This window comes from Lactuca serriola, chromosome 8, assembly GCF_051521515.1.
Source record: "Lactuca serriola cultivar US96UC23 chromosome 8, Lser_US96UC23_V15, whole genome shotgun sequence".
In the NCBI taxonomy this organism is placed as follows: Eukaryota; Viridiplantae; Streptophyta; class Magnoliopsida; order Asterales; family Asteraceae; genus Lactuca; species Lactuca serriola.
The window spans coordinates 87,179,348-87,197,236 of NC_136415.1; the positions used below are offsets into that span (position 1 = coordinate 87,179,348).

At 34.6% G+C, this 17,889-nt stretch overlaps 2 protein-coding genes across 3 annotated transcripts; both read left to right on the forward strand.

The window, feature by feature from the left end:
• Positions 1 to 4,648: 4,648 nt before the first annotated feature.
• Positions 4,649 to 6,944, forward strand: LOC145069053 (nudix hydrolase 19, chloroplastic-like). Of its 2 annotated transcripts, XM_079016021.1 has the most exons (7): positions 4,649 to 5,302; positions 5,408 to 5,548; positions 5,655 to 5,759; positions 5,842 to 5,941; positions 6,112 to 6,204; positions 6,291 to 6,523; positions 6,628 to 6,944. In XM_079016021.1, the coding sequence occupies exons 1-7, from the start codon at positions 4,733 to 4,735 to the stop codon at positions 6,631 to 6,633; spliced, it is 1,248 nt and encodes a 415-aa protein (XP_078872147.1). In that variant the 5' UTR covers positions 4,649 to 4,732; the 3' UTR covers positions 6,634 to 6,944. The 2 variants fall into 2 exon arrangements, with proteins under 2 accessions (XP_078872147.1, XP_078872146.1); XM_079016020.1 differs by having other exon boundaries at positions 6,291 to 6,944.
• A 2,461-nt stretch (positions 6,945 to 9,405) lies between these two features.
• LOC145068960 (NADH-cytochrome b5 reductase-like protein) lies at positions 9,406 to 12,135 on the forward strand. Its single transcript, XM_079015920.1, has 13 exons — positions 9,406 to 9,658; positions 9,896 to 9,938; positions 10,021 to 10,096; positions 10,177 to 10,236; positions 10,315 to 10,365; positions 10,576 to 10,630; positions 10,714 to 10,784; positions 10,881 to 10,932; positions 11,008 to 11,085; positions 11,175 to 11,264; positions 11,505 to 11,618; positions 11,695 to 11,763; positions 11,855 to 12,135. The coding sequence occupies exons 1-13, from the start codon at positions 9,491 to 9,493 to the stop codon at positions 11,909 to 11,911; spliced, it is 984 nt and encodes a 327-aa protein (XP_078872046.1). The 5' UTR covers positions 9,406 to 9,490; the 3' UTR covers positions 11,912 to 12,135.
• Positions 12,136 to 17,889: the final 5,754 nt, after the last annotated feature.

Consider the following 17,889-nt stretch of genomic DNA (forward strand, 5'->3'; position numbering starts at 1 on the left):
GTCAACGCAAACCTTCCAAGAATCAACCCCTCAACCATCAACAGATTCTACAGAACTGAAATGTGTCGAATATTTCTTCAAGGGAAATGCTTTAATGGGGATCGTTGCACATACGCTCATGACTATAAAGATTTACAACCAAAACCTCAAGAACTTGTAAAGACTCCTTCGGGTTTCCGTCAAATCTGCTACCAATGGAAATATAAGGGTCGATGCAATTACACAATAAATGTCGCTTTCTTCATGGGCATTCAGGTTCTTCTCTCTCTGCCTCTCTCTCTCTCTCTCTCTCTCTCTCTCTCTCTCTCTCTCTCTCTCTCTCTCTCTCTCTCTCTCTCTCTCTACAGCTATGGAAACTTATTGACTGTTCATTTGTGGTTCTTGGATCAAATTGCAGCGGTAAAAACGTTGAACGCATGGAAAGAGGGAGGAAAGAACAAGAACAACCTGGTAAATCAGTGATTACTGTTCCTCAACAAGAAGGTGAAGCAAAAGGGTTTGCAAAATTGGCAAATAAGAAGCTGAAAGGCATCTATGGAGATTGGATTGATGAGAAATAAGATGAATTATTATTATTATTCTTTTATCTTTTTGTGGAAAGTGTCCAAATGACAATGAATGATCAATTTCTATCAGATACATAGAGAGTTGATAGTTCTTTTTTTGAGATTTTTGGCGGTAATTCAACCATATGCGAATTTTGACGTTTTGTTTTTCTTGAATGTAATGGAACATGTTGTCATGTTTTTTAATGATGTTATGCATTTGTGGGTGTAATCGGATAAAAGATAAGAAGGTTGAACATTTGCTCTACCTTTTGTTGATTTGTATTTTGGAAAGGTAACTTTTTATTCTTGTAAAATCCCTTTTCAATCTAATTATTTTCCTTAAATAAAGTTATCAAGATTCATTAATTGAAAATGACTTAGGAGGGTAACTACCTTTTATTCGTGTTCACATATTGGCAACTTCATCTTTTTTGTACATAATAAAACAACTAACTTGTTTTAACTGTTTAAATTACACTAATATTATCGACTAATACATTTTTTAACTGATAACTCAAAGGGGAAAATGACTTAGGAGGGTAAGTACCTCTTATCCGTGTTCACATATTGACAACTTCTTATTTTTTGTACATAAGAAAGCAACTAACTTGTTTTAACTGTGTAACATCCCAAAAATAATGACCAAAAATTTCGTTTTTAATTTAATAATAAAACCATAATTGTCAAACTATTAATTTAATACTCCGACATCGAGCCCCGTCTGGCATCGAGCCCCGCTCGGTATACAAATTTGTCTCTCTTAGGCCCCGCCTGTCTCCGGGCCCAGTCCGCTAAGCACATACAATCATATAACATGCTAACACATAAAGAAACATACTCTACTGTATCCATGTCCTAAGAAACATATTCTGCTAATAATAAGATACGGAACTTCGTCCGTACTCAGCTAGTTCCAGCCAGGGCTTCAGCAGTGCAAGGTGAGTCTCCTCATTATGTGAATGAGTCTAAGGCCACAATGCCAGCCCATGTAGTCTATGAGTAGGAAGACCCGAGGGTTAGCCATAGGCATTGTATGCTAGTATGTTATTCCAGACTAAGGTCCGATGTCGGGTGGGTGCCCGAGGAATGTTTGCATGTTAGATTATACTTGTTGTCTGTGTGATACTTTTATGTGCCTAGTAGGGAGGTGAATGTGGGTGAGGTCCCGTATCTCATCACTAGTTGAGACGGACGATGTTTCGTATCTCATTATTAGCAGAGTATGTTTTTTAGGACAGGGATACAGTAGAGTATGTTTCTTTATGTGTTAGCATGTTATATGATTGTATGTGTTTAGCGGGCGGGGCCCGGAGACAGACAGAGCCTAAGAGAGACAGATCTGTATACCGAGCGGGGCTCGATGCCAGGAGGGGCCTGATGTCGGGCGAGGCCCGATGTCGGAGTATTAAATTAATGATTTGACAATTATGGTTTTAGTATTAAATTAAAAACGAAATTTTTGGTCATGATTTTTGGGATGTTACACAATTAAAACAAGTTAGTTGCTTTCTTATGTACAAAAAATAAGAAGTTGTCAATATGTGAACACGAATAAGAGGTAGTTACCCTCTTAAGTCATTTTCCTTTTGAGTTACCGGTTAAAACATGTATTAGCCGATAATATTGATGTAATTTAAACAGTTAAAACAAGTTAGTTGCTTTATTATGTAAAAAAAAAAAGTTGTCAATATGTGAACATGTAACACCCAAGATTTTGAAAGCCAAGAAAGTAAAGGAAACCCTAAATTTAGGAGGGACTCGGCGAGTCGGAGCGGGATCCGGGTCGAGGAGTAAGTGACCAACTCGGCGAGTCGGCCAAGTGGACTCGGCGAGTCTGGTCTGTGCGAGGGAAAACCCTAAATCCGGGGCTTGGAGCCTATTTAAACGTCTCAATCTTCTTCCTAGGGCTCCTTTACAGCCTCTCACACCCAGAACGCCGCACCTTAAGCCCCATTGTGTTCATTCAAGCTTTTAGCCATTTTGAGTGGTTTTAAGGAAGAAGAAGGAGTGGGAATCTTTGAAGCATCAAGGAGTGGTCTTGGATCCGAAGTTTGGGGAGCATTTCAAAGCATTTGAAGGTATTAAGTCGTTCCTCTCCTCCAGATTTTCCTTGGTTATGAGTTTTGGGGCTTTTAAGCCATGTTTAAGATCAATCTTGAGCTTGAGGTCCAGATCTGAGGTTGCTACCTCAGATCCATGTTTGTTTTGGCTTAGAATCCCGTAAAGTAACAGCCATTGGGTGGAATTTGGAGCCTCTTGGTCTTAAACCCTAATTATTAGTGCATTTTGCCTAGATCTCCCTCTCTACACGTAAAGTTTGCAACTTTATGTGGGGAATAGGCTTAGGAAGGGTAGATCTACAGTTTGGAGTTCATGCATGACTCGAAAGTCCTCTACATGTAAGCAGATCCGAATGGACTTGGCGAGTCCTTCGAGTGGACTCGGCGAGTAGCATGAAGACAGGGAGGAACTCGACGAGTGGGATGAACAGCTCGTCGAGTCGGATGAAGATAGGCATGAACTCGGCGAGTTGGATGAACAACTCGGCGAGTTGGATGAAGATTGCCGTGTGCTCGGCGAGTCTGTTCTTAGACTCGGCGAGTCAGGTCGCGTGGTCCCAAACCCTTCGAGTTAAGTCTCGAGTCAGCGAGTCGAGTCAGGACTCAGTGAGTTGGACAGGACAGGAATCGGAAATCAGTAGACTCGGCGAGTCAGGGGCTGACTCGGCGAGTAGAGTCGCGAGTGGAAGGACTCTGGAATTATGAACTCGGCGAGTCAGTAGGGTGACTCGACGAGTAGGGTTGACCTGGAAGGTTGACTTTGACCTGGACGTTGACTTTGACCAGAGTTGACTTGGTTGACCTTTGAAGGTCAGTTAGACTAAGTGTTATGTTGATATTGGTAGCTCGGGGAGCTAGCGGAGCAGCAGTTCGGAGTCAGTGGTCAGGTAGCGGTCAAAGGGGTTAGCAGCAGCAGTTCAGCAGCATCAGGTGAGTTTCCCTTTGTATGAATGGGTCTACGGCCACAATGCCGGCCCATGTAGTTATGAGTAGAAGACCCGGGGGTTAGCCCTAGGCACAGTATGCTAGTATGATATCCGGACGAGGTCCAATGATAGAGGGCGGGTGCCCAATGAGCAGTTTATGTGATAGTTTATACTTGTTGTCTGTATGATACTTGTATGTGCCTGGTAGGGAGGTGAGTGTGGGCGAGGTCCCGTATCTCACCAATAGCAGAGTGTGGATGGTGTTCCACATCTCAGTAGCAGCAGAGCAGGGGCGAGGCCCAAGTTAGGAAAGGAGTGAGGGTGGGCTGGGCCCGTATCTCACTATCAGTAGGAGTATGGACGAGGTTCCATGACTCATCAGTAGCAGGACACGAGCGGGGCCCAGAGATAGGCGAGGCCTTAGAGCAAGAGTTGTTAGTATATGTTTAGTTTATGTAATGTTATGTGATATGTTTATGTGCTATTATATGTTAGTGGGCGAGGCCCTGTGACAGGCGAGGCCTAAGTGAAACAGATCTGTATCCGAGCGGGGCTCGAAGTCAGGCGGGGCCTGGAGCGGCGGGGCCGTTGTATCGGGCGAGGCCCGGGGTAGGGGCGAGGCCCAGGATAGCGGGTGTGGCCCAGTATGTGCAGTATGTGGTTTTGCATGGTATGTGGTAAGGTGGGGAACTCACTAAGCTTCGTGCTTACGGTTTTCAGTTTTGTTTTCAGGTACTTCCGATAGCGGAGGGAGGAGTTCGGGGTGATCGCATGACACACACCATAGATTAGTCAGCCTGAGAATGTTTACTCTGATAATCAAGATGTGTTTTGAAAACTTATACTCAGATTATGTTTTGGAATGATGTCTTTGTTTAAAGTAATGTTTTATTAAAAAGAAATTTTTGGTCTTGAATTTTGGGATGTTACAAAACACCGATAAGAGGCAGTTACCCTCCTAAGTCATTTTTTCTATTTATTAAAAATTGATGTTATTTTGCATAAAGATATATGGGTATTTCAGCATAAATAAAAAATTTATGTAACAGCTTTTTTTTATCATCAAGATGAGTCAATTATTTCGTTGATTTAAGTCAATTGTAGTGGCATAAACATTAAACGGACACAATTACTTCAAACACCCTTCAAGATTTTTCGCAAAGAAAAAAGCTTATGGAAAGAGACATATGATAGAAGCATGCGTTATCTCTCTAAATCTATCTTCTCTGTAAAATCTCTGATTTCAAGAAAACCCTACTTCTCCACCATGTCAATAAACCTCAAAGCTCCAGTCTTTGCTGGAAACCCGATAAGATCCAAAACCCCCAAACCAACCGACCCATTTTCACCCACATCAGCCTTTCAAACCCTAAAGACTCTTCTTTCAGGACAAACCCATATCCAAGAACCATCTTCCCCTAAATTCAAAGTCCTCCCTTTCAGAAAGGGTCGACCTTTAGCCGGATCAACCGGCGATTCGATCAAAAAATGGCATCTGGGGTGGTTAAATTTTGTCGATTTCAAGTTTGTTTTAGAAGATAGCGGCCTGAAATTGAGCGATGATTTGTTGGTGTATTTAGGTTACGATAGTAAAGAAGAAAAAGAACACGATAGTGTCGTCTATTGGGCGATTGATGTTTCCGAATCGATTAGTTTGGTGGAGAAATTGGGGAATCGACAGTTTTGCTTCGTGGAATTGAGAACATTAATGGTGGCTACCGATTGGGCAGATGATTCCGCCATGGGCGAGCTTGCTATAGCTGGTCACGTAAGTGTTCTTAATCAAAAACCTAATTTGATTCAAATTCATACACAACTACACACTTTAAACTTACAAATCATTAAATAAATCGAACTACGAACATCTATGTAGGCAAGAGCATTACTGGAATGGCATAATACATCTCGTTTTTGTGGATCTTGTGGAGAAACATTGGTTCCCGCTGAAGCTGGAAGAAGACGACAATGTAAAAAAGATTCTTGCAATAAAAAAATTTACCCTCGAGTTGATCCGGTATACTAATTCACATCAATGTACTTCGGTTTTTACTTTTTACCCATAATAGAAATTACATATATGTAATTTGTGCAATTTACACAATTTTTAACTACAATTTTAGGTTGTAATTATGTTGGTGATCGATAAAGAGAATGATCGAGCATTGCTTAGTAAACAATCAAGATTTGTGCCTAGAATGTGGAGTTGCCTTGCTGGCTTTCTAGAGGTATTACATATTTACATTTTGACCCCAAAAGTCAAAACTTTATTTTTTATTTTTTATTTTTCTTTTTGTTAATTTTTTTTAGCCAGGAGAAAGCTTGGAAGAAGCTGTGAGAAGAGAAACATGGGAGGAATCGGGTATTAAAGTTGGTGAAGTAATCTATCATAGTTCTCAACCATGGCCAGGTAATCCTAAATGCAAGAAATAACAATATAATTTTATATTTATTTTTCTTATTATGACATTTTTGAAAAAATCAATCAAATTATAGCATTTAAAATTGCATTTTTTATGTGGTACAATTTTGGTAATTAAAAGATTTATATTCAATCGTTTTATATTTATTTGGTTGTAGTTGGACCTAGTAGCATGCCATGCCAATTAATGATTGGTTTTTTTGCATACGCGACATCACTTGAAATAAACGTGGACAAGAGTGAATTAGAAGGTAACTTTTGATAATGTCAAAAGACAAAAATACCCTTTTCTTTCTATGGCAACAATAATATTGTACGTTGAAAACTTTATATGTAGATGCGAAATGGCATAGTAGAGAAGAAGTGAAGAAAGCTTTAACGTTCACTGAATATAAAAAGGCACAAAAAACATCAGCGTATAAAGTGGATCAAATGTGTAGAGGGGTTGTAAAAGGTCAAAATGTTGCGTCTGATTTTAATGTAGAAAGTGGTGAACTTGCATCCATGTTTGTTCCTGGACCTTTTGCAATTGCGCATCATTTAATTTCTTCGTGGGCCCACCAGGAACAGGTCAGCATAAATGGAATTGAAACAGAAAAGAAAGGTGTTGTTTCGAGATTGTAAGATGTTTTAAAAAGAATCATTTTGTTTTGTTTTTTTTTTATTATTCCCAGGTTTGATCTTTGAATTCTTCCAATTGATGATGCTGAAATGGAGTTTGTTTCAGAAAAAGATCATTACTTTATGTTGATTTCTGTTGTATATTTATGTAAGAATTGGATTCTTGATAAATTATAGAGAGGTCTTGATAATCTTGAATGTTTGTCTTGAAAACAAGAAAAGGGGAAACATATATCATGGGTTAATGAGGTGTAATATGTTTTTAAGTTTTAACCCATGCATCCTTGTAAGGATTGTGATATAGTTTAGGTTACATACAACAAATTGCATTGTACTTTTTATCTTTTCTTAATTGTATTTTATTTATTTATTTTTATTTTCTATATACAACATTGTACTTTTAGAATGGTCTTTTATTAGGATAATTGTACTTAGAAAATATATCCATTATAGCAATGAATAATAGCAATGCATAATCTTCAAAATTTGTCCACGTATAATAATGATATGAAGGGGAAAACATTAGAAAATCATGTCATATATTTTTTGTAAATAAGCCAGATTTTTTTTACTACAGTATCGAGTATTTTAAGTTTTAACTAAATGAAATATTTAGAAAAAATGAACGATCACATACTTTTTTATAAGAATTTTGAAAAAAGAATATTTCAGTAAGTTTAAGATTTAATGCTACAAAAAGTTTGTTTTTATACGCGAATTGTGTAGGGGTTTCTTAGAACTTCTCCGATGTAAGTTTTTTGAAAAGTATTTTATCTTTTGAATAAGTCATTTAATAAAATTATAACCTAACAAAAATATTTTTATTCTATAAATCATTTTGTGATATAAGATTTTTAATAATCCCTATTCTAATAAAAGAATAGTTTTAATCTCCTTTTGACATGTGTAATCATATTAAGCCTTATAATTAATATAGATTTTATTCTTCTTATGCCATGTGTCATCCTATTATACATCCTAATTAATGTATGCCACTTGTCAACTTATTAATTTTTAATTTTAAATTTTAAAATTCAAATTTCCTACTCTAATTACATTAAATTAAGGGTAAATTACACCATTCGTCCCTCGTGCATATGTTCAAACGCACGTTTAGTCCCTATTTTCAAAAATTAACTCGGACCGTCCCTAGAGTTGTTTTTTCTTACACGTTTAGTCCCTATTGACATGAAATGACTATATTGCCCTTATTAATTTCTTTTTATGTTTTTTAATTCATTTATATTACCCTTAATTCATTTATATAATTATTTTATTATTAAATTAATAGGTCTCACCCTCTTTTATTATTAAATTAATAGGTCTTCATCTCTTTGTTGAACAAGTCCTTCAATTACAGTCAGAGCTTCAACACCACCGACCATTTGCAGCAATCTGACAACCGTCTCCGGAAATCACCACCACTAGTGAAAAATACCTGATATCAAAATTAACGTTGAGATCACAAGTCAAACCTAAAACACATACTCGTTTGGAAATCGTTTTGACAAATCCCAGAAAAACATTTGAAATTCTTGAGTTCAGAATTCAAGAATATTGACATAGTGCTTCAAAAAATCCCTCGAAACGTTTGTATAAATCCCATAAATCGTTTATAAAAATTCTGGAAAATCAATCCTCTAGATCTATAACTCATTCCCATCAATCGTCTAGATCTATAAAATCGTGCCTAGAAAATTATTTAAAGAAATTAGAGAAATAGTTTGGGAGATTAAACCTACAAAAAACCTTAGAACTCTATGAACATGAACACGAAGTTCATCCATGGCAAATCTGGAACACAAAGTTTTGATGTTTGATTTTGTTTTCTAATTGGGGCTTGTGTGTATCTTAAGTTCTGGGTTTTGATTTTTGGGACATACGATGATGGAGAGAGAGAGAGAGAGAGAGAGAGAGAGAGAGAGAGAGAAAGAGAGAGAGAGAGAGAGAGTTTGGGATGGTTGCATTCATCTTATATGGATGTACCAGTGAGGTCTAGAACATCACCGAAAATGGTGGTGGTTTCAGGATGATGGTTTGGATCTCGAGATGTTTTTCGTTTCCATTCTTCATCTTTCATGTTGTATATAAGCTTCAGAATACATATTAGCAGAGATAAGTGGTTTCCAATGGATTCCGGTGGCAAACCACTGGTTTACGACGGCGTTGGGAGGTGTTGGTAAGCTAAGACGATGATACGGTAATTTCTTTTAGATGAGAACATGATATGAGAACAGAGAAAAAAAAAAGAGTGGTGGGACCATTTACCTTTTTAAATAAACAAATAATAAATAAATTGGAAAAATAATAAGTAAGGATAAATGAAAAATAAATACACTAAGGGCACTATGGTCATTTTACATCTGGCATGGACTACATTTGCAACAAAAACGCATATCAGGGACGATACGTGCAAGTTTGAAGTACATGAGGGACGGTCCGAGTTAATTTTTGAAAATAGGAACTAAACGTGCGTTTGGACATATGCACGAGGGACGAACGGTGTAATTTACCCTTAAATTAATAACATTAGAATAAAAATTAAAATAAAATTAATATAAATTATAAGGTGATAGAATTTCATATATTTATTTAAATTAACTATTAAATTTTATATAACTAAAAAAGTATCAGTTAATTAATAATTTATTTAAAATAATTGATTAATAATTTTGATTTCTTTCACGGTTTATAAACTAATAATAAAAATATAGGACAGTAATATAAATTTACATGCATTAGAAACTGACACGTGTAAGATCCACGAAACTTAAGGTGGACCACACTACCAACAGAAATTGCTGATGTATGCTTCTTCTGCCATGAAAGTTGAAACTCTGAGAAGGAGCTTCACTAAAACGATAAAACCCTGAAAAGAAAATCCCACTTCATATCTCTCGATCGCCATTTTTGAAGATGTCGGTGTTCTTCAAGCGACTAGCAAAAGCTTTACCAATCTCATTTTCCAATACATTTCAAGGCAAATCGCAATCAAATTCAAACAATTTCCCAATTCCATTTGGAGCAATCGCTGCTATATCTGGTGGAATGTCGTATTTTTATTACTTTTCAGAACCAAATTTGGTAATTTATCTTGCATTCTCTTCCACTTTTCGAATCAGAAATATACCAAATGCGATCCTATTACGTGTTTATATCGTGGTTTGACTGATTAAATAAGGTTATTCAAATAATTAGTGAATTTAGTGAACTGATGATCATCACAATTTGACTTCCGACGTCAAATTAAATGATCAAACTAACTTCAAATCTCAATAACGATTCCAATCTATGATTCTGAAAAGATTACTCGTTTCATAGGTCCATTTAGATCCAATCAACAAGGAAACAGGTCCAAAATCTGGTAAAATTTCTTGTTTTATTTCTCTCATCCCATCATGCTATATCTTTATATTGAATATCCTGATGTATTCTTGTATTCTCAGCTCTTGATCCTAAAAAATGGCAAGCGTTTAAGCTGCAAGATAAGGCAACAGTCAGCCACAATACCCATATATACAGGTCATCCAGAAATTCCCATTTCATTTTATACTGAATTCTAATTCATGCCTTCTTCTCTTTCATGGATTAAATCACTGCAGATTCTCTTTTGATCCTAATCTGAAATTGGGACTCGATGTTGCATCATGCCTCATTACAAGGCAAGTTCACAAACATCAAACGATTCTAATTAGCATATGCTTTCCACCTTAACAATGTGTCATTATCTTGGCTTTTAGGGCTCCATTGGGACAACATGAAGATGGGAAAACAAAATATGTTATTCGCCCGTAAGTTTTATATTAAAACCAGTCAGTCTCAACAGACACAGTGTGAGAGTTCCAGTTCCAATGTAGATTGAGCTCTTTATGGGCCACTGTGTACCTGATTTACATCTCACATGATGCTTTTGGGATACAGCTATGTGGAGCTGTGGGCCCAATCAGGGGTTGCTAGAAGAATAATTTTTTTTGTAGAAATTATATAATAATTATTTTCAGGTATACACCTATATCCGATCCGGATTCTAAAGGTTACTTTGATTTGATGATCAAGGTACGCTTACTACAATTGTTCTTCATTCTTGATGTTAAAATATTATAAACTTGTTTGATTATTTATGTCACAATCTTATCTAGGTTTATCCTGAAGGAAAAATGAGCCAATATTTCGCAAAATTAAAGCCGGGGGATATAGTTGAAGTAAAAGGGTAAGCTATTTACTCGATTTTGAATTGTTATATATTTATATCCATTATTAAATCATTTAATCTACTTAAAACTAACAAAAAGTGAATCTCATCCAGACCCGTTGAGAAAGTTAGATACACTCCCAATATGAAGAAACACATTGGCATGGTAAGTGAAAACACACACACACACACATATACTATGTGTTTTGGAGAGATAGTGTAAAATAATATGTTCATCTAGATTGCAGGTGGATCAGGAATCACTCCAATGCTTCAAGTGATTGAGGCTATTCTTAAGAATCCCAATGACAACACCAAAGTAAGCATGTTCATTTTCTTATTTTCTTTTTTAATAATTTGTGACTTCCATATTGAATTTATACACAGGATTTTGTTTTTTTTTTAAAGGTATCTTTGGTTTATGCAAATGTATCCCCGGATGATATTCTTCTCAAAAAGAGACTCGACATGCTTGCAGCTACCCACCCCAACTTAAAGGTGTCATCTTTTCTATATTACAAAATTATGTTTGTATGCATGAGGACATTCTTGTCTTTTTTACATTCGATGTCCCACCTTTTTTGGTAGGACAAAAGTTTTCAACATTTTGTCCTATTGACATCACTTGAGTCCCAGTCTAATGCATACCAAACACAATATAAAGTTCATATGTCATGTCATATGTCATGTCTTGTCATGTCCTCTCAAGTTCTGAAGCAGTTGTTTTGAAAATTACAGGTGTTTTATACTGTTGATAATCCATCAAAGTATTGGGTCGGAGGTACAGGTTTTATATCAAAGGATATGGCTTTGAAAGGCTTGCCTACCCCGAGTGATGATACCCTTATACTTGTAAGCTCATTCGTACGTTGTAATTTCTTGTAGTTAACCTTAAAATATTCAAATTAATTTTGGTTGCTTTTTTTAGGTGTGTGGTCCACCGGGAATGATGCAACATATATCGGGTGACAAGGCAAAAGATCGATCACAAGGCGAGGTATGGATTTAAACATGTAATATGAAAAAAAAGATGGAAGTAGAATATTAGAACAAATGATGCCCCTAATATGTTTATCGCGTTCTTGCAGATAACCGGATTACTCAAAGAACTTGGATACACAGAAGAAATGGTTTACAAATTTTAATACATTTCATGAATTCATTAAGCATTTTAATAAGAACAAATTCATTTAAGTTATTTGAAAAACCTAATCATATTGATTTCTCATTAAGAGTTGAAGGGAACTAGACTACAAAAAATGATTACAAAGAGTATATTTTGGTTTGTGTGTAGGAATTAAGTGAACATATTTGTGACATATTTGCTTGTCACAGGCTCTAGCATTTGTGACACATTTGTGACACATAGAAGGTCACCCTTGGAATACAATAAATTCTCTGTCACATAAAAGGCATTCTATGCCTTTTTACATATAGCTTTTCGATAAAGTTGTTATCATAAATTCATATATAGTTTTTCATAAGCTTTTTGATGCATACAAACACACTTGTAGCTTTTAACACAAATAAGCATTTTACACCATTTATTACAAATGGCTTTCAATAAACTCTTAATATAAATACAACATATAAGATTTCTACCACGCAACTTTCCTTTTAAGCTGATAACATTTATACACATATAGGCTATTTTCCCAAACACATCCAATAATCCAATGATGGTTGTAGAGCTTAACCGAAGCTCTCACTGTCCAATCATACATTATACTAGTTATCAAATCCACCAACTATTATCAATGCCCTTATTAAAATCATTTAAACAATTGACATGCTTATTCTTTCCAGAATATTTTTTTTTTAAATCATGGAAACTAAGGATTTATATTTTAAAAATATTTTAACGTCAACACATTATTATATAACCAATCATAATTACACCTAGTGACTTATTCACACATTTTCATATTATTTTGCTATGTACCTAAATGCACACGTACTCACTTGGTTACTTAGTGAAGATTAACTTCTACTATGATCTTTGAATCTATGATGCTTCTTAACCCACTCACTTATCCAAACCTATTTGGATAATAAGCCAAGTTTCTTAGAACTTATACAACTCACTTTTATAATTATAATTACCACAATGATCCATTATTGGTCCACTAACTGAACCGGTAACCATATATTACCAGATTCATCGGGTCCCATACTATAACTATTAAACGGTTTATGCACGTAAACCGTCATTACTCACTTTAAATCACCCCGCAACTTAGGGTTTATAATTCTCATTAACCAACTAATAATTCCATCGGGGAATTCATGCATCCAATTTTATCCTTAAGTGTGTGATAGCATGTTAATGTGTCAGTCTTGGTGATGTGGTGCTGACTTAACATGATGACATGACACTTTTTGGTGACATCACATTTTAGGTATCAAAACTGAAACAAAAAATAAAATGTAGTGACTTAATTGAAAAAAACATAGTGTCAATTCGGAATTTTTGTGAAAACTTAGTGACTTTTACAAAAAAAAATGTCAAAGCATTTTCAGTTATTTACAAAGAAAAAAAATAATTAATTATTTCCCATAAAATCCATTGACTTTTTTACACAAGGTTGAAGCATCCTCCTTGTTGAAAACTTCAATGATACCTTGTTTGCAAGTATCTATATAATGGTAGAGTAGATTTTCAATTTGGTTTGATAACTATGTTTCATTCATGTTTGTGGGTTTTGCAAATTAGGCATGGAAGACAAATCCCTTTTTCAACAATGCTCTAATGTTGATATGTCACTCACTATAATTGTTATTATGAACTTCTCAAATATTGAGTAGCCATTACTTATATGCATTGTAATAAATAATATTATATTAATTCCACAAAACTACAACTTCATGCGAATCTGTAAACCTAAATGCATGGCCATGACCTTACCAAACAACCAACTCTTGAGTATTAACTACATAAACCTCAAATGCATGGTCATGACCTTACTACACAACAAATCTTGATATTTTAGTTTCTTGAAATCACGAGGCTACATAACCAACTATACACAATGGTGTCGCATCTTGGGCTACAAAACTAAGATATCGATGATCCACTTAGATTGATCCTTAGATTGCAACTAAGAATCGACAATGAGATAACCTTTGATGCATTGAAATCCTCTCCATGTTGAAGCTCTCATGCATTTTTTAGGTGGACTTATGGAATTACTATTGGAAAAGTGTCCAATGTCATAACTATTAGTAATATTTATAATAATAAGGTCCTTTTAGGTTGCTCTTAAGACTCAATTGAGCAATTAAAACGAAAAAGAATTTAGGAGAAATTAGTTTATTAATTTGTCATGGTTTTGATAAATTAATTAGAAACAACTTTGCAATTAATTGGTAATTAATTAATTAAAGGGGTTGAATGTTAATTAATTAAAATTTAATTATTTGGAATATTGCAAAACCTTAAGGATATGGTTTTAAAGTTGTTTTGGGACTATGCAACTAAATCCTATAAATAGGGAGCTAAGGAGAAAACCCTAAATGCTCATTCATCCCTTGTGAATTTCGTTCTTACCTCTTCCTTTAAGGGGGATCAGAATTTTTAACCCTTCTAAATTTTGTAGAATTTTTGATCTTGCTCATCTCTCTTAATTTTCTTTTGAATTTGCTCTTTTGGTGATCTTGTGTGTGATACCACTAGAGGGATGTACATTCTTTCATTTTCTTTTAGTAGCAACCGTAATATCATGAAACTTATATCATTTAGGTTACATGAACACTAAATTTTATTTTATTTTGTTTCAATTTTAACACCTAGAATGTGATGTCGCCAAAAGTGTCACATCATCATAACATGTAAGTGCCATATCTTCAAGACTAACACATTACCATGCTACATCAACGGTGTGGTGGGTTTTGAACCTGATCAGATTTGAACCCATAATACAGGTTTGGATTGTAGTTTGTGATTTATTTGCTTGTTAATGATCGTATACGCTAACCCGTTTATTAAAAGAGTTGGGTATAGATCAACCCCAATCTAATCCGTTTATAACCCGTTCTGTATAAAATTTAAAATTATACATTTATATATTATATTTTTTAACTTCATGCTTACTTTTAATTCTAATCGAAAGTTCAAAGGGTAAAGGCCGAATTGTGACCAGTCAGATTCTTGAATTTTTTGAAGATGTATTTGGATGGCTACATTTTCTTATGCTTGTTTACATTGTAGAAATTTGTTTATATAAGAAATATTATTTTAAATATCAAGCTATAGTATATATTTATATTATTTAAGAAATTGTTTTAAGTATTAAGTAAAATATGATTTGTGTTATATTTTATGGATAGTACTTTGTTAAATACATAGTAAATGTCTAATCTTAATATTGTAAATGTGTCAGGGAAAATGGTTGGATACCGACTAATTGGTGGATAAGGGTATGAGTTTTATTATTCAAAACCGTACAGGTTGCGGAACGGGTTTGGATTACATTTTGAAATTTGTTAAAAGGGTTTGGATCAAGTCCAATTCATTCTAAACCCACTCCATTACCATGTCTATGATGGGTTGTAATAATGTGGAAAAAAAATTATACTCTTAAGGGTACATGTAACCTACTAGATCTATAGCATAACACTATTGAAGCAACATACAATTGAACAACAAAACTTTTAAAACTTAGTAGAAATCGAAATGAATAAAGAGTCACATACCTCTTATTTGTTATTGTAAACAAACCCTTTGATTCCAATAAGATCAATCTAAAAGTCTCTTCGAAAACAAGCTCTAACTGTGTGTCGAGCCTCTAATGGTTCACACCCATAACACAAGAACCCTAGAAAGATTAGGAGAGAGGGGAGAGAGGAGAAAATTTTCAGATTTGGTATGATCAAAAGAGTGGCCGAAAATTCCAAGGCATAAGACCTTATTTATAACTGATTAGGAAATACCCAGAAACCCTAATTTGAACATAAAATAATATTATTTCAAATAAGGCATTTATCTAGTTCTTTCATAATCTAAATGGAGGCTTCCAGAAACCCTAATAAGTCTCTTATAACGTCCATGAGAAGAAGGTTCTGGAACCTCTCATCTGCTCAACTTTTGAACAATTACAACCTTAGTCCTTCAAATTTTAATAAGCTCTTATTAACCTGGAATTAATTCCAAATTAATTCTAAATTAATTATAACTATTTCTAATTAATATATTAATCATATAATATATTAATAAATCATTTATCTCTCCCTTATAATCAATCTAAGCAATTTCTTGGTTATGAGGGCAACCCAAAAATGACTTTACTTATATTTATAAACATTATTTCCAATTTAATTAGGACCTTAGACACCTTAATCCAACAGTCTCCCACTTGTATAAGTCGATAGTACAACTCCAAATAATTAGTGAAGAGTGTTTTCAAAGACACTACCAGACTATGTTGGGCATAAGATAAGCGATCTATTATTTCTTCGTTCTTCCCGATATCGTATGAAAATGAGACATGGATTAGAATCAATCTCATTGTCCAAGATTTAGTTTCCCTATAATCTCGTTTTGTGATGATTTCATTAGACTACCAATTGAACATATCAATTTAGTCCTGGATGGGCCCAACATTACAATGTCAACATCAAGACATTGAGGGCCTCAAAGATATCACTTTTCATATTAAGGAAAAAAGCACGAATAAACTTTAACCATGTAATCATACAAATTTGCTTATCGAGTCATACATGGAATTACACTTTATAGCACCTAGTTACGAGATGTGTTGGAGTAAACCAATGCACAAAAGACTCATAAAACATAACTTATATATATATATATATATATATATATATATATATATATGTATGTTTTAATAATAGAGGATATTATCGTCCTAGAATTACTTGTGAGTGAATCCATGAAATAATCTTTAAGCGTGGGTTTAACCAATACTCAAAATCTCTATTTGTAAGTACTCATGAATTTTGAAGCAATCACAATGCAATGTCCAGTCTCTATGGACAATTTACAAACAAATCATGATAGTCTTAAAACAATACTTACTCCCAAAGCATGACCGACTGTGGTGTTTCGAATAACTTAATATTCAGGAAGTAAAACGTGCAAAATGAAACATAATGATAGATTAACTGACAATTGGTATCATACATATTGAATATAAATAAATCCCCATTTAATTAATCACCATCCAATTACAATTTATAATTGTTACAATGTTTAAAAAATAATCAACTACTAAAATCTAAAATCTAAAATCTAAAATCTAATATCGTCTCTCAGCCCAATCCTCTTAGCATGCTTCAAGTGTTCGACCTTGCTCAAACCCTTTGCGAAAGGATCAATATGATTCTCCTTTGATGATACATAATTCACCAAGAGTGCACCTTCATCAACTTTATGTCTCATGTAGTGATACTTCCTCTCAATGTGCCTAGATCTACCATGATCTTTAGGTTCTTTTGTCAAAGCCACTACACCCTCGTTGTAGCAGAGAATTTCAATTAGTTCTTAGATTGATGGAAGAAATCCAAGGTCTCCAGTAAAATTCTTTAACCACATATCCTCCTTTTCCTCCTTGCTTGTTGCGGTGTACTTTGATTCACAAGTAGAATCAACCACCGTTTGCTGCTTGGAACTTTTCCAAGTCACCGCTCAACCTTTCAAGTAGAAAACCCATCTTGATTGAGAATACATATTATCTCAATCCATTTGAAAACTAGTTTCACTATACACACTCACCCTAAGTTCACTTTTGCTGCCAAAAACCAAGATTATATCTTTTGTTTTTCACAAATACTTAAGAATGTTCTTCATTACAGTCCATGAGCTAAACTAGGATTTCTCTGATATTTGCTAACCATGCTTAAAGTATAAGCCACATCAGTTCGAGTACATGTCATAGCATACATGATTGATCCTATAGCAGAAGCATATAAGAGTCAACTCATAGTATCTATTTCCTTATCACTACTGGGGCGTTGAGACTTGCTCAATTTAACATTATGATGCATGGGTAAGTCTCCTTTATTGGAAATTTCCATCTTGAATATTTTCAATATTTTATCCAAGTACGTACCTTGACTAAGTCCTAGTAAACGTTTCTGTATATCCTAATAAATTCGTATTTCAAGA

Bases quoted from the DNA above. Each gene is read 5' to 3' on its own strand.
- LOC145069053 (XM_079016020.1), top strand. From the start codon at position 4,733: ATGCGTTATCTCTCTAAATCTATCTTCTCTGTAAAATCTCTGATTTCA. The intron at 5,942-6,111 runs GTAATCCTAAAT...ATTTGGTTGTAG, and splicing joins TAGTTCTCAACCATGGCCAG to TTGGACCTAGTAGCATGCCA. The intron at 6,205-6,290 runs GTAACTTTTGAT...CTTTATATGTAG, and splicing joins GGACAAGAGTGAATTAGAAG to ATGCGAAATGGCATAGTAGA.
- LOC145068960 (XM_079015920.1), top strand. From the start codon at position 9,491: ATGTCGGTGTTCTTCAAGCGACTAGCAAAAGCTTTACCAATCTCATTT. The intron at 10,097-10,176 runs GTCATCCAGAAA...AAATCACTGCAG, and splicing joins CACAATACCCATATATACAG to ATTCTCTTTTGATCCTAATC. The intron at 10,785-10,880 runs GTAAGCTATTTA...AATCTCATCCAG, and splicing joins GATATAGTTGAAGTAAAAGG to ACCCGTTGAGAAAGTTAGAT.